The sequence below is a fragment of the Symphalangus syndactylus genome, chromosome 3 (genome assembly GCF_028878055.3).
Source record: "Symphalangus syndactylus isolate Jambi chromosome 3, NHGRI_mSymSyn1-v2.1_pri, whole genome shotgun sequence".
Classification (NCBI taxonomy): Eukaryota; Metazoa; Chordata; class Mammalia; order Primates; family Hylobatidae; genus Symphalangus; species Symphalangus syndactylus.
Genome location: NC_072425.2, coordinates 17,066,473 through 17,080,053, shown reverse-complemented (window position 1 = coordinate 17,080,053; position 13,581 = coordinate 17,066,473). Strand labels below are relative to the sequence as shown.

The following is a 13,581-nucleotide window of genomic DNA, read 5'->3' as shown; positions in this document are numbered from 1 at the left end:
CCTCATGCTACAGATGAGAACAGTGAAGCTCAGAGAGGTGCACTGACCTGCGCAAGGTCACCCAGCCAGCAAATGGCACAGCTGAGATTTAAGTCTTGACATCTGGGCTGCTTTACTATACCAGATTGCTTAGAAATTGTCCAATAAGTCATTCTGGCAAGGAATTTTAGGTTTTATACTCAGGGGTATTGCTTTGAAATCAAGTTTGTAGTTATGACAAAGTTGGTGGCTCTGTTTAGGGAAGGATTTGTGACAACCGATACAGACAGCAACACTTCAATGGAATGCCACCCTAGGCAAAAGTTCCTCCTGAGACAGCCCCCTCTCGTGACACTTGGCCTGCCACGTGGACAATACGGCCTGTTGAAAACATTCTTTTTTTTTTTTTCTAGAAATGATGTATTGGAATGTTTCTAACATAGAACATTTCTTCGTATTTACAAGAAAGCACAGTGTTCTGTACTTTCCACTCAATTTGGCTGCGAACCTAAAACTGCTCTAAAAAATAAAGTCTATTAAGAAAAATAGAGGCCAGGCGCAGTGGCTCATGCCTGTAATCCCAGCACGTTGGGAGGCCGAGGTGGGCAGATCACCTGAGGTCAGGAGTTTGAGACCAGCCTGGCCAACATGGTGAAATCCCGCCTCTACTAAAAATACAAAAATTAGCTGGGCATGGTGGCACACGCCTGTAATCCCAGCACTGCGGGAGGCCAAGGCAGGTGGATCACCTGAGGTCAGGAGTTCAAGACCACTCTGGCCAACATGACGAAACACTGTCTCTACTAAAAATACAAAAATTAGCCAGGTGTAGTGGCAGGGGTCTGTAATCCCAGCTACTTGGGAGGCTGAGGCAAAAGAATTGCTTGAACCCAGGAGGCGGAGGTTGCAGTGAGCCAAGATCCCACCACTGCACTCCAGCCCACGAGAGCAAAACTGTCTCAAAAATAAATAAATAGATAAATAGTTGCTAAATAAACAAACCATGGATACATCTTATATGTTGATATCAACAGTTCTGCTAGCAGGTTTCCAGTGTCAGTTCTTGCTCTCAGTAAAGGTCGCGCCTCAGAAAAGAGGCAGAAACACACATAACCACACATAGGTGACAGATGTCTTCAATGACAGATTCCCTCCACCTGCTCCACCCCCTCTGCTGGCCATACCAGTGCTGTAGGCAGGAGAGCTAGGGCTCTCGGAGATGGGCGACATGGGCGAGTGCAGGTCTGGGATCTGGTCCATGCTGAGGGCACAGCTGCGGATGGAGTCCCGAGGACGGGGCAGCGATGTACTGTGGAGCAGACACCATCATGGGCAGGGAGCCCCGGAGGTCAGGGGCCTCAGCCTGCCTCTGGGACCCCCCACCTCTGCACCTTGAACTTCAGAGGCAGAGAAGGCTTGGAGATTATCAAATCCAACCTCTCGACTGACAGGTACAAAAAAAACTGAAGCCCAGAGGAGGGAGGGGGCACAGCGAGTCAGGAGCAGAGCTAGGAACCCTGGTGGCTAAAACGCCTCGTTTCATTTTTTTTTCTTTTTTCTTTTTTCTTTTTTTTTTTTTTTTGAGATGGAGTCTCACTCTGTCGCCCAGGCTGGAGTGCAGTGGCGTGATTTCAGCTCACTGCAACTGCTGAACCTGCCTCCCGAGTTCAAGACATTCTCCTGCTTCAGCCTCCGAGTACCTGGGATGACAGGTGCCCGCCACCAAGCCTGGCTAATTTTTTGTATTTTTAGTAGAGATGGTGTTTCACCATGTTGGCCAGGCTTGTCTCAAACTTCTTACCTCAGATGACCCGCCCACCTCATCCTCCCAAAATGCTGGGATTACAGGCATGAGCCACCGCGCTTGGCCATTAGCCCCGTTCCTAGTCGGTATCCTCCACATGACCCTGCTCTCCCCCTTTTCTACCCAGCTTCCCCTCCCAAAAAGCTTAGAGCAGCCTGAGGATGAGGCTTGGGGGCACCCAGCTGAGCCAACACTTCTCACGCTCCCCTGTCCCTCTCCTTTCCCCAGGAGGAGAGGATGGGAAAGGGGTATAGGCCAGAATTCAACTACCCCATGAGGTGCCTTTGTGCAAATTAGTCAACTACAGCCATTCTCTGGGCAGACACGGCTCCTCACTAGTGCCCTCAGCTTGATAAGCAGAATCTTTCCTCCAACCTGGAGAATGGTCTGGGGAGAGGGGCTATCGGGAAGAGTAAGGAGCCTTAGGGAGTGGGCCCACCATCCCGACCTCTCCTCACTGCTCCCAACTATGCTCAGGATGCCTCAGGCACACATGGTCCGTGGATCCTGGCACCATTATGTTTACTGGTTCCAAACCACAGGCCAAGCGGCTGCTGCCCACAGGGTATCCATTCATCAATTCCTTGACTGGGAGCACCCAACCCAGCCCCAGGGAGATGGAGCCTCAAGATCCTATCCAAGTACAGGTGGCACAGGACAGCAGATCTCTTTGCAAACAGCCAAGAAAACCACAGAAACTTGGGGCACAGACTTCAGAGTCGACAGACCTGGGTTCGAATCTTGATCCTACCACTCTCTAGCAAGCAGCTTCCCCACTCTAAGCCTATGTCCTCATCTACAAATTGGGTGTATGGGCAGGACCCACCTCCCAGGAGGAAGTGGGCGTTGATGAGATTGGGCATATACAGCCCTTAACACTTAGTAGGAGCTCAGGAACCGTCAGCTGCTGTGGCTTTTCCCGGCATCTGGGGCCTGGTTTTAGCCCCAGAGACAACCAGGTGTGATTAAAATTTGTTGAGAACATCCCATTCCCTGTGCACTGATTTGCATGCTGTAAAGCCCTCTGCTCGGATGCCCACCTTGGCCTAGCAGGGTAGGATGAGGAGGGGTGGCATCAGGTGGCGGGGACAAGGCCCTCCTCCAGTTCAGGACTCAGGGCTCCCCTGGGGTAGGGAGGGCTGCTTGAATGAAAGCCTTTATAGGTAGGAACATGGGGATGATAGAAGAGAGGTGACAGGGTCAAGGGCACATGGCCAGCAAGTGGCAGAGCTGGGACTGCAACTTGGGTCTGACTCCCTGCAAGCCCTGTGTTCCGTACATCCACAGAGTATGGCCCAAACTTCCTCCCATTCCTCCCTGCACACAGAGGCTCCAGGAGAGTAAGTTCATCCCATTTCAGTGTGCCTGGGCCTTCTCTTTCTCACTAGCCCTCTCATTACCCACACCCCCATTTGACAAATGGGGCCCTGGCTGACCTGGTGGGGCAGCCATCGCTGCGGGTGACCTTGTCGGCAGTGAGCCCGTCGGTCATGGTGACGCTGCGCCGCTTCATGTGGCTGCCCTTGGGGCCTGAGGGGCTGACGGGGCTGGCGGGCTTGCTACTCCCCTGTCCCAGGCCATAGCTGGCCTCGAGGTAGCGCAGTGGGAAGGTGCGGTTCACCGGGCAGTAGATGATGGCACCACTCTGCTCTGACACAGCCTTGCGGCTGCCCACATGATAGCGCACGAGGGCGGGCACGTGGTCGAAGCTTTCCTGCTCAAACAGGTACTGGATGTGTGTGTAGCTCTCGCCTGCCTTCACCACCACCTTGTTGATCTTGAAGTGCAAGGCCTGGTTGCGCCAGCGGCACGTGAGCACATAGTCGCCCAGGCTGGTGAGTGAGTCCCGGATGAGGAAGTCGCCATTGCGTTGTACCAAGGTCTCCGAGACCTGCAGAAGGCATGGTTAGGCTGGAGTAGGGTGGGGCCAGGAGAGGGTCAGACCCAGGATCTGGGGGACAGAGCAACCCAGGATTAGGGGGCGCAGCAAGACCAGACCCAGGGTACAGAGGACCCAGTGAACAGAGACATCTGACATCTGAGAGTGGGGATGCAATGACCCAGGTTCACAGGGGGCACCTCAGCCAGAGGCCCTGAGTCTACAGCACAGAGGCTCAGGAATGGGAGGACCTAACACCTTGGAATGGAAGGCACAGAGGCCCAGGGTCTGGAGGAGCGAGAATGGCTGTGATCTGAGACCCAAGTCTCAGACCCATCCCTTCTCAGGGTTCCGGTTGGGCAGAGTGAATTTCTAATCCTCATTCTTCCAACTACCCAGTGCTCTGGCATGCCTCTGGCCCTTGCACCCTCAAGCTGCTTTTTTGTCCTGGAACACCCTTCCTGCCTTGTCCATCTGATGAATTTCTTTATTTTTTTATTATTATTATTATTGTTATTATTATTATTAAGATGGAGTCTCACTCTGTCACCCAGGCTGGAGTGAGGTGGCACACTCACTGCAACCTCTGCCTCCTGGGTTCAAGTGATTCTCCTGCCTCAGCCTCCTGAGTAGCTGGCATTACAGGTGCATGCCACCATGCCTGGCTAATTTTCATATTTTTAGTAGAGATGAGGTTTCATCATGTGGGCCAGGCTGGTCTGAAACTCCTGACCTCAGGTGATCTGCCCGCCTCAGCCTCCCAAAGTGGTGAGATTACAGGCGTGAGCCGTCGCACCTGGCCCCACCTGGTGAACTCCTATCCATCTCACGAAGGCCTCCATCCTCAGTGTCCCCTCCTCGGGACTTGCCCGTACATATTCTTACCAGGCACTCTATTCTTGTACTTCTTCCACTAGGCTCTGACTGTCATCCTGCCTGTCAGCCCCCCACCCTGGGCCATTAGCCATCAAGAGAAGCCACCACCTCTTCTACCTCTGCACCCTTGGTGCTCAGCACAGGTCCTGGCAGAGTTAGTGTTTGGCAAAGATCATAGCATGAATGAAAGAAGGAACAAGTGATCTATCAACTTAAATCTGTGGCTTATAAAGTCACCTCAGCCAAGAAACTCAACTTTGCCAAAACTAAGTAGCCCAAAGATTGGTACTCACTAAGCAAACATACAAAAGGCAGATATGTAGACCAGTAACAATAACAGTAATAATAATAAGAACAAAGGCCAACATTCATGGTGTCAAGCATCATGTTAAACATTTTACCTGCATTATTTCGTTTAATTTTCACAACAACCCTTTGCAGTAGATACTGAGGCTCAGAGAGGTGAAGCAACTTGTTCAAGGTCACACAGTCCGTAAAGGGCAGAGCTAGACCCCATCCCAGTCCATTCTGATTGAACCCACCAAGCAATAGGTCAGAGCCTCCCAGGTGGCTGCAGCCAGGGCTGGGGCTGGCCAAGGCAGTGGGTGGGAGGGTCCAGGGTTGAAGTCCAGCTCGGGGCCTACTCACCTCTCGGGGGATGCGGCCGTGGTACCAGGCGTGGCTGCGGAGATCCGTGCTGCTGAGTTTGAGCTCCTCCTCCAATTCCTTGTGGAGTTTCTCTGGCGATGAGTCCAGGATGTACTTCTCCTTGGAGAACTGGGTAGAAAACAGCAAGAGTTGGCATCCAACTTAAAGCCTCCTTCTTCTTTCCCTCCCAACTTCATTCTATCATGGATGAACTCCTCCTATCCTGGGACTCTGGGAACACTAAGGTACAGGTGCCAGACCCTTTCCCATGGGTCCCAGAAAGAGTAAAGAAATCTCAATTCCTTCCACAAAACAATGCCAGCTGCATTCCAGGCCCTGTGCTATATGCCAGGGGTGGATGCAGTGATACATAAACCAAGTCCGGCCCTCAAAGCAGTGCCTAGGCTGAGGAGAGGCAAAAGCAATGGGAGCCTCTGAGTTGAGTGCGGTCAGCACCACAGCGCTGGACAGCGGCAAAGAGCCGGGTGGCTTTTACAAGCGGGATTAAGCCTGAGCTAGACAGGGGGTCTGGGAAGCCTTCCTGGAGGAGATGGCAGTAAGAAAACACTCATTATGCACCAAGGGCACCAAACTGTTCTTGAAGTGTTGGAGGGGGATTTCTACAGGTGAATCTTGGAGGTGAGGCAGCAGGTAACTGCAGGAAAAGTTATGAACAAAACCACAGAGCTGGTTGGACAAGGATACGTTCTGGGATGGTGAATTCTACAATGCAAGGGTGGGGAAGGGACTATAAACAGGGACACGGGGACCCCACACAGACATCTGCATTACCCCTTACAATTTCCAAGGCCATTTCTCCCTTGAAATCCTCAGCAATCCTCACCCAGATGGGGAGACCATGGCCCAGCAGGGAAGCCCAAGGCCACCAAGAGAGATAATGCCCAGTACTCCACCCTCCCACCTGGCCCAGAAACTCCTGGTTTCTTGATTACTGTGGCCTGAAGTTGGAGGCTGATGGATTCCAGGGGCCTTAAGGGAAGAGGAAGGAAAGCCCCCTAATGCCAGGTGTACGTCCACCAGAGCCCAGCCCAATCCTGGCTGTGCCATGTGAGCTCTCTGGGCCTCAATTTCTTCCTCATTAAAATAGGTACCGTGACAGAACCTGCCTCAACTCACTGCAAAGATGAAAAGGGACAGCACTCCAGAGTACTACTAGCACATGGACATCCTCATCACTGCGAGGACATGGGATGGTTCTTCCTCTCCTTCCCCCACCTCCGGGCCCCAAAGATGGCTACTCCAAGACAGATAGACCCCAGCGCTGGCCAGAAGGCAGGATAGATGACGGAAGGCTGTAAAGGGCCTTCATCCCAGGTGAGTCTTTCCCTGGGGCCCCTCGCTCCCGAGAGTCCGAGGGTCCTCCAGTCCACTCCCTGCCTCCTCAGACTATCCACAGATCTCGCCTCCTAATTCTGTGGCTACATCCCTCACCCCTCTGCTCCCACACTGCCTGGGTTTACCCTAGTCTGCATTGCTCCCAAGACACCATGATTCCCAGTGTCAGAGATATCTAGAATCTCTGACTCCATTCAACATTGACTAGGTCTCTATCCTGGTCCTGTGCCAGGGCTGAGGACCCAAGGTGGCCCTGGGCGAGGCCTTGCAGACACTGACAATCAATTCCAGGTTTCCTGAATGTCCCGAGATGCACAGACAGAGATGGTGCACCACCAAACTAGTCAGGGGGCAGAGTCAGGGATCACTTCCCTGAAAAGGTGACGTTTCTGCTGAGGTCTGAAGAAGGACTGGGTGAGCCAAGCAAAAGCACCAGGGTGGAGAGGGCTGATGGACAGGTGGACAGGGAAGAGCTTCTGGGGAGAGAGCGGTAAAGTCAGGGCCCTACGGCAGAGCCAAGGGGAGGGAGGGGAGATGAATGAGAACTTCCAAGGGGCTGTGGGGGCTGGGGCAGGTGTGGCAGGGCTGCCTCAGGGAGCTGGGGTTTATCCGGAGGCCACAGCAGAGCCACGGAGGGGTTTGGAAGTGTTGGGGCAGGTTTAGTCCACTTGTGGAGAGCAGCCTAGGGTTTTCCAGGCAGTGGCAGGGCAGATAAGGCGTGGGGAGAAGGAGTGGGGGAAGGGGAGTTTAGATGGCCATTGATTCATGTGGGGGAGCAGGGCGGAGGGGTCAGAGAGGACTCCCGGCCGAGATCCTAGAAGGATGATGGGACATGCTCTGAGTGGGCAAGGCTGAGGCAGGAGCAGCTTGGTGGTGGGCCCATGAAAATTTGGACCTTGAGGAGCCTGCAGGGCTCTGGGGACAGATGGTGGGAGTGGGCGGTTTGCACAGGTGTTCAGGAGAAAGGCAGGGTCTGGGGGTGGGGATTCTGCACATCCTCTGGCCGTGGAAGAAACCAACGCCCCCAAAGGGCAGAGAGGCCCAGGGCTGAGCTAGGATCTGGGCCTTCTCAGACACCTACACTTCTCCAAGGGGTCCCCTACTTCTGGGGGTCCCTGGTCTCTCTCCCTCTCACTCTGTGGTGCTCACACCAGCCTAGTCCTCTTTCCTCATATCACACCAAACCCTGGAAAGGGAAGAGTGGGCGTCACAGGGAAAAAGGGAACCAAGACCTCAGCCTTCTGGCGTCCTCCTTGACAAAGGGCATGCGATTGAGACCTTCCCCCAGTTCCACAGCTGGAGCTAGAGGGACGCGGGCAAAGGAGGGAGGAGGCTGGATGTTGAAGAACCGCCCCAAGGCTGCCACTGTGTGACCTTGAGCCAGTCACTTCCCCTCTCTTGGCCTAGGCAGCCTCATCCGTTCAAGGGGATGGGAGACTGGGCTCCCGTTTTCCAGCTTAATCACTGGTCATGGAGAGTTTGGGGGGACCAACTTGGTCCTCCCACACATCTGAGAGTGAGGAATCCTAGGGTCCCTGTGCCTTGATCTCACCTCGACCTGGGAGCCCCCAGTTCCCTAGAGTTGGGGGTGCTGGGGTGCGAATGCAGCATCCCTGCGCTCGGCGCCCTGCTATTGGCCAGAGATGATCTCACCGCCTCCCGGCCTGCGCGCGCTTGATTGGCCAGTGCGGGGATGCTGCGCTCCGCCGCCGGCGGGGCCGTCCTTCAGGCGGGCTCCGCGAGCGTGTGTGAGCCTGGGGGAGCGAAGAGCCGACGCGCCTGGCATCTCCCAGGGGGCTCAGGGGGCAGGAGCGCGGAGACCCCCGGACAGGGTCTTAACCCCTTCCCGCCAGCCCGAGCCCAGCATCCCCTCCAGCTCCCCTCGGCTTCCCAACCCCAAGCAAAGCCATCCCCAAAGGATGCTCCGCAGAGAGGCGGGGTCCGGGTCCGGGTCCTCCCCTCCACCCCCTTCCGTTTAACCCTCTCACCGCCGCGGCGCCGTCCTGCACTGCCCGGGCAGCTGGGCTGGGAGAAACCCGCGCCCCAGGCATGTCCAAGCCCACCTAGAGGGCGGGAGGGTGGCGGGCGTCCTGGCCCCAACCCTGGCACCCGAAGCATCCCCCGCGTTTCCTGCTCCTCACTCAGTCTTCAGACCCCAGCCTAGTGCCCCCGGTACAATGGGGAGCCAGTGTGCCCAGGTCAGCCGCAAGGGCCAGCGTGCCAGGCGGACGACCGGCAGGACACCGGAGACCCCATCTCCCGGTCCCCCCTGCCCCAGCTCTCTCGCTCCTGCGGAGGAGACAGAAACGGACCGGCATCCACCGCAGCCCGGAGTCCCAGGAGTGGCCGCCGAACCCTCACCCCGCGGAGCGCCTGGGCGCCCAGAGGTGAGGCTGGGGCGACCCCGCCCCCTCCCCTGGCCGGCCCGGCCGGACCCTGCCGGGCGCCGAGGAGCTGCAGCTCCCCGGCTGGCTCTAGGGCCCCGGGCTGAGCGGCCGGGGGTCCCAGCCCGGCGCGCGTGGCGGGGGCCGAGCCGCCCCCTCACCTGCACCTGCACGAAGGAGCCGCGGTAGAAGCAGCAGGCGGCGGCCGACAGGGCGCTCCACAGGCTGCACCGCTCGGTCATGGTGGGGCCAGGCTGCCGGGGCCGGGACGGTGTGGGGGGGCGGTGGCCGGCGGGGCAGGGGCGCAGGGACCAACCGGCTGGGCACCGGCTGCGCGTGCCTCTCAGCGGCGCGATTACCTCATCGCCTTGTCGGGGGAGGAGCGGGGAGGCGGGGCGGGGAGACCCCACCCTCCAGCCGGCCGGGGAGGGGAGGGGGCCATTGTTCCTCCCTCCGCCCGCCCCCCGCTCCCAGCCCCTCGCCCCCCGCCCTCCAGTTCCGCGCGCTCGGGCTGCCTGGAGCTGCGGGCGCGGAGCGGAGGACCTGCCAAGGAGGGTATTACCGGGTGCAGCGGGATCGGGTGGGGACCCATGGACCAGCGAGGGAGGTTCCTGCCTCCCCCACTCGCCGCACCTCTAACCGACCCGGAGCGGGCAGACTTTGAATTAAATCATACCTAAAACTGGAAAAATCCCTATATGTGCTCGACCAAATTCTTTGTGGCCTTAGGAAATCTCCCAGAGCCCAGGATTTCTCACCCCTGGTTTGGAATCAGACTCTGCTGGGAATCGCGGATGTTCACTGACAAGACTCTGGGGGTGCAGAGAGCCAATAAAGCCCAGTGGTTAGAGGGGCAGCCTGGGTTCAACTGTCCCCTAACTACTGGTGCGCCCACTCCCACCAGCCCTTTCTCTGGGATCTACGACTTACTTGTGGAAAATGCACCTGTCAAACGCAGCTAAAGCCTGCGCCGACCTCACAGAACTCTTGTGAGCTTTCGCTGAGCTGGTGCATGTAAGTTGCCAGGCATGAAGTAAGCGCTCAATAAGTGCACGCTATTATTTTCAAGCTTCCTGTCTTAGAAACTGGACTTTTTGGCCTGGCATGGTGGCTCACGCCTGTAATCCCACACCCTGGGAGGCCGGGGCAAGTGGATCACTTGAGGCCAGGAGTTCGAGACCAGTCTGGCCAACATGGTAAAACGCTGTCTCTACTAAAAACACAAAATTTAGCCGGGTGTGGTGGCGCATGCCTGTAATCCCAGCTACTCAGGAGGCTGAGGCACAAGAATCGCTTGAACCCAGGAGGAGGAGGTTGCAGTGAGCCAAGATTGTACCACTGCACTCCAGCCCGGGTGATGGAGCAAGACTCTGTCTCAAAAAGAAAAAGAAACTGGACTTTTTGTCCCAGAACCATAGGCTCTTCAATGCAAAGGGAGCCATTGCTGATTCCCCATCAGTCAGGCCTCAGGTCCAAATCCTTCTGACAGGCTGTGTGACCGCAGGTGGGTAAGTCCACCTCTCTGGGCCTCAGTTGTTTGTTTGTTTTCTGTAAGCACATCTGAAGCTCTGGGCATGCAGCCTGGAATTTTATGGTCTTGGAATTTAAGAATCCTTGCCTTAGAATCAAAGGATGCACAAAATAGTTTGAGAACTCTGAAGTTCTGGAAGCTGACTCCTCAAAGATGAGTATCTCAAGGTAGGAAGGGGCTTATTTATTTATTTATTTATTTTTTTGAGATGGAGTCTCGCTCTGTCGCCCAGGCTGGAGTGCAGTGGCAATATCTCGGCTCACTGCAAGCTCCGCCTCCCGGGTTCACGCCATTCTCCTGCCTCAGCCTCTCCAAGTAGTTGGGACTACAGGCGCCCGCCACCATGCCCCCTAATTTTTTGTATTTTTAGTAGAGACAGGGTTTCACCGTGGTCTCGATCTTCTGACCTCGTGATCCGCCCGCCTCAGCCTCCCAAAGTGCTGGCATTACAAGCGTGAGCCACCACGCCTGGCCTGTTTTTGTTTTTTTGCGACAGAGTTTTGTTCTTGTTGCCCAGGCTGGAGTGGGCCACCCGGGCTCAAGCAATTCTCCTGCCTCAGCTTCCCGAGTAGCTGGAATTACAAGTGACAAGTGCATGCCACCATGCTTGGCTAATTTTTATTTTTTTCATAGAGATGGGGTTTCACCATGTTGGCCAGGCTGGTCTTGAACTCTTGACCTCAAGTGATCTGCCCACCTCGGCCTCCCAAAGTGCTGGTATTACACTCATGAGCCACCGCACCCAGCCTAGGAGGGGGCTTTTGGAACCCAACTATTGATTCCTTTTAACCCTCATTTGAATTTTTTTTTTTTTTTTTTTTTAAAGAGGCAGGGTATCCCTCTGTCACCCAGGCTGGAGCGCAGTGGCATAATCACAGCTCACTGCAGCACTGACCTCCTGGGCTCAAGCAATTCTCTTGCCTCAGCCTCCCGAGTAGCTGGGATTACAGCTGTGCACCACCATGCTCAGCTTTTTTTTTTTTTTTTTTCAAGACAGTCTCACTCTGTCACCCAGGTTGGAGTGCAGTGGCTCAATATCGGCTCACTGCAGCCTCTGCCTCCTGGGTTCAAGTGATTCTCATGCCTCAGCCACCTGAGTAGCTCCGAGTAGCTGGGATTACAGGCGTGCACCACCATACCCAATTTATTATTATTATTATTATTATTATTATTATTATTATTATTATTTTGAGATGGAGTCTCGCTCCATCGCCCAGGCTGGAGTGCAGTGGCAAGATCTCAGCTCACTGCAGCCTCTAATTCCCAGATTCAAGCAATTCTCCTGCCTCATCCTCCTGAGTAGCTGGGATTACAGTAGTGTGCCACCAAGCCTGGATAACTTTTTTTTTTTGAGACAGAGTCTTTCTCTGTCCCCCAGGCTGGAGTGCAGTGGCGCGATCTCGGCTCACTGCAACCTCCACCTCCTGGGTTCTCGCCATTCTCCTGCCTCAGCCTCCCGAGTAGCTGGGAATACAGGCGCCCGCCAACACGCCCGGCTAATTTTTTGTGTTTTTAGTAGAGACGGGGTTTCACCGTGTTAGCCAGGATGGTCTCGATCTCCTGACCTCGTGATCCGCCCGCCTCAGCCTCCCAAAGTGTTGGGATTACAGGCTTGAGCCACCTCGCCCGGCTTAACTTTTTTATATCTTTTTTTTAGTAGAGATGGGGTTTCTCCACGTTGGCCAGGCTGGTCTTGAACTCCTGACCTCAAGTGATCCACCCGCCTCGGCCTCCCAAAGTGCTGAGATTACAGGCGTGAGCCACTGCACCCAGTCAGTTTTTTGTATTTTTAGTAGAGGGGTTTCACTATCTTGGCCAGGCTGGTCTCAAACTCCTGGCCTCAAGTGATTCGCCCGCCTTTGCCTCCCAATGCCAAGGCCCAAGGCCCCCAAAGTGCTGGGATTACAGGTGTGAGCCCAGGTGTGAGCTACCGCACCCAGCCTTCCCAGCTAATTTTTATATATTTTTTGTAGAGATAGGATCTGGCTATGTTGCCCAGGCTGGTCTCGAACTCCTGGCCTTAAATGACCCCCCTACTGTGGCCTCCCAATTGCTGGGATTACAGGCATAAGCCACTGCGCCCAGAACCTCATCTGAATCTTGAAACTAAAATTAACATTCCTTTGACTATGTCCTTTGGGAGACTGTTTAATCAGTTCTACTGAGCAGGTATTATTTATTTTACGATGTTGAAAAAAAAAAAAAGAAAAACCTACATTTTTAACCCCTAAAAATAAACTAAAGGAAAAAAATATAAAGCTAACATTCTTCACAGGGATCTCACTACCTTACCAGGCAGCTGGGGTCTATGGGATGCTGAAATATGCCCCCTTGCATTCCACCCATTGGCTTTGGTGTTGGTTTTCCCCAGGTCCTCCCTCCCACAGTGGCATAAGGGTTCTGGAATTTCTGCTCGACTTGCTGCTACCCTGGGCTCTGTTTCTGGGCTCACGCAGTTTACTTTCTGACTTTGTCCACACTCCTGCCTCTGCCAGGACCACTCTCCTACCCATCTCTGCTTAACTTTGTCTCCTTTCCAGCATTTCATTCATGGAGAGATCTCAGTGAATGTTCCCGGTCAACTGCAATGGCCTGGCTCCAATGCCTCCTCCTCCAGAAAGCTTTCCTTGATCTCCAGCTCCCCAGCTCCCCAGCTAAAAGTCATCCCCTACCTCTGGAGCTCCCACAGCTTCTGGTGATGGTGAGGGGGCAGCAATCTGAGGACTTCCCACGCTGCTCCATTACTAGTCACTTACATACAGTTAGGCAGGTAGCATCTCAGGGTGATGAAATGTCCCTGCGGTGAGGAGCTAGGCCAGCCCGCCCTGTTCCAGGCCCAGGTCGCCCACTCACGGCCACAGGCTCACTGAAGCCATAGCAACCCTGGGTTGGAAGCACCCCTGTTACCATTTCACACAGTCAAACACATGCTCAGGGAGGCGATGCCACACCCAAATCCAGTGGCAAGTAAGTGGCAGATCTCAGACTAAAATTTGTTTTTTAGTTTTGTGGGGGTTTTTATATCAGCCTACATCATGCTTTTTTTTTTTTTTTTTTTTTTTTTTTGTCTCTTTTGAGACTGAGTCTTGCTCTGTCGTCCAGGCTGGAGTACAGTGGTGCTATC

At 54.7% G+C, this 13,581-nt stretch overlaps 1 protein-coding gene across 8 annotated transcripts in view; it reads right to left on the bottom strand.

Annotated features, from left to right (window-relative positions):
* Positions 1 to 13,581, bottom strand: part of SH2D3C (SH2 domain containing 3C) — a 41,929-nt gene that overhangs the window by 7,955 nt on the left and 20,393 nt on the right. For 5 of the 8 annotated variants that reach the window (XM_063635794.1, XM_055270980.2, XM_063635792.1 and 2 more), the window contains 3 exons: positions 5,187 to 5,315; positions 3,220 to 3,674; positions 1,164 to 1,288 (listed from right to left, as the gene is read on the bottom strand). In XM_063635794.1, the coding sequence (XP_063491864.1) occupies positions 1,164 to 1,288; positions 3,220 to 3,674; positions 5,187 to 5,315 (709 nt within the window). Of the gene's footprint in view, positions 1 to 1,163; positions 1,289 to 3,219; positions 3,675 to 5,186; positions 5,316 to 8,094; positions 8,110 to 9,087; positions 10,130 to 13,581 lie in introns of those variants that run through there. The other 3 variants (XM_055270982.2, XM_055270983.2, XM_063635795.1) reach the window with 3 other exon arrangements.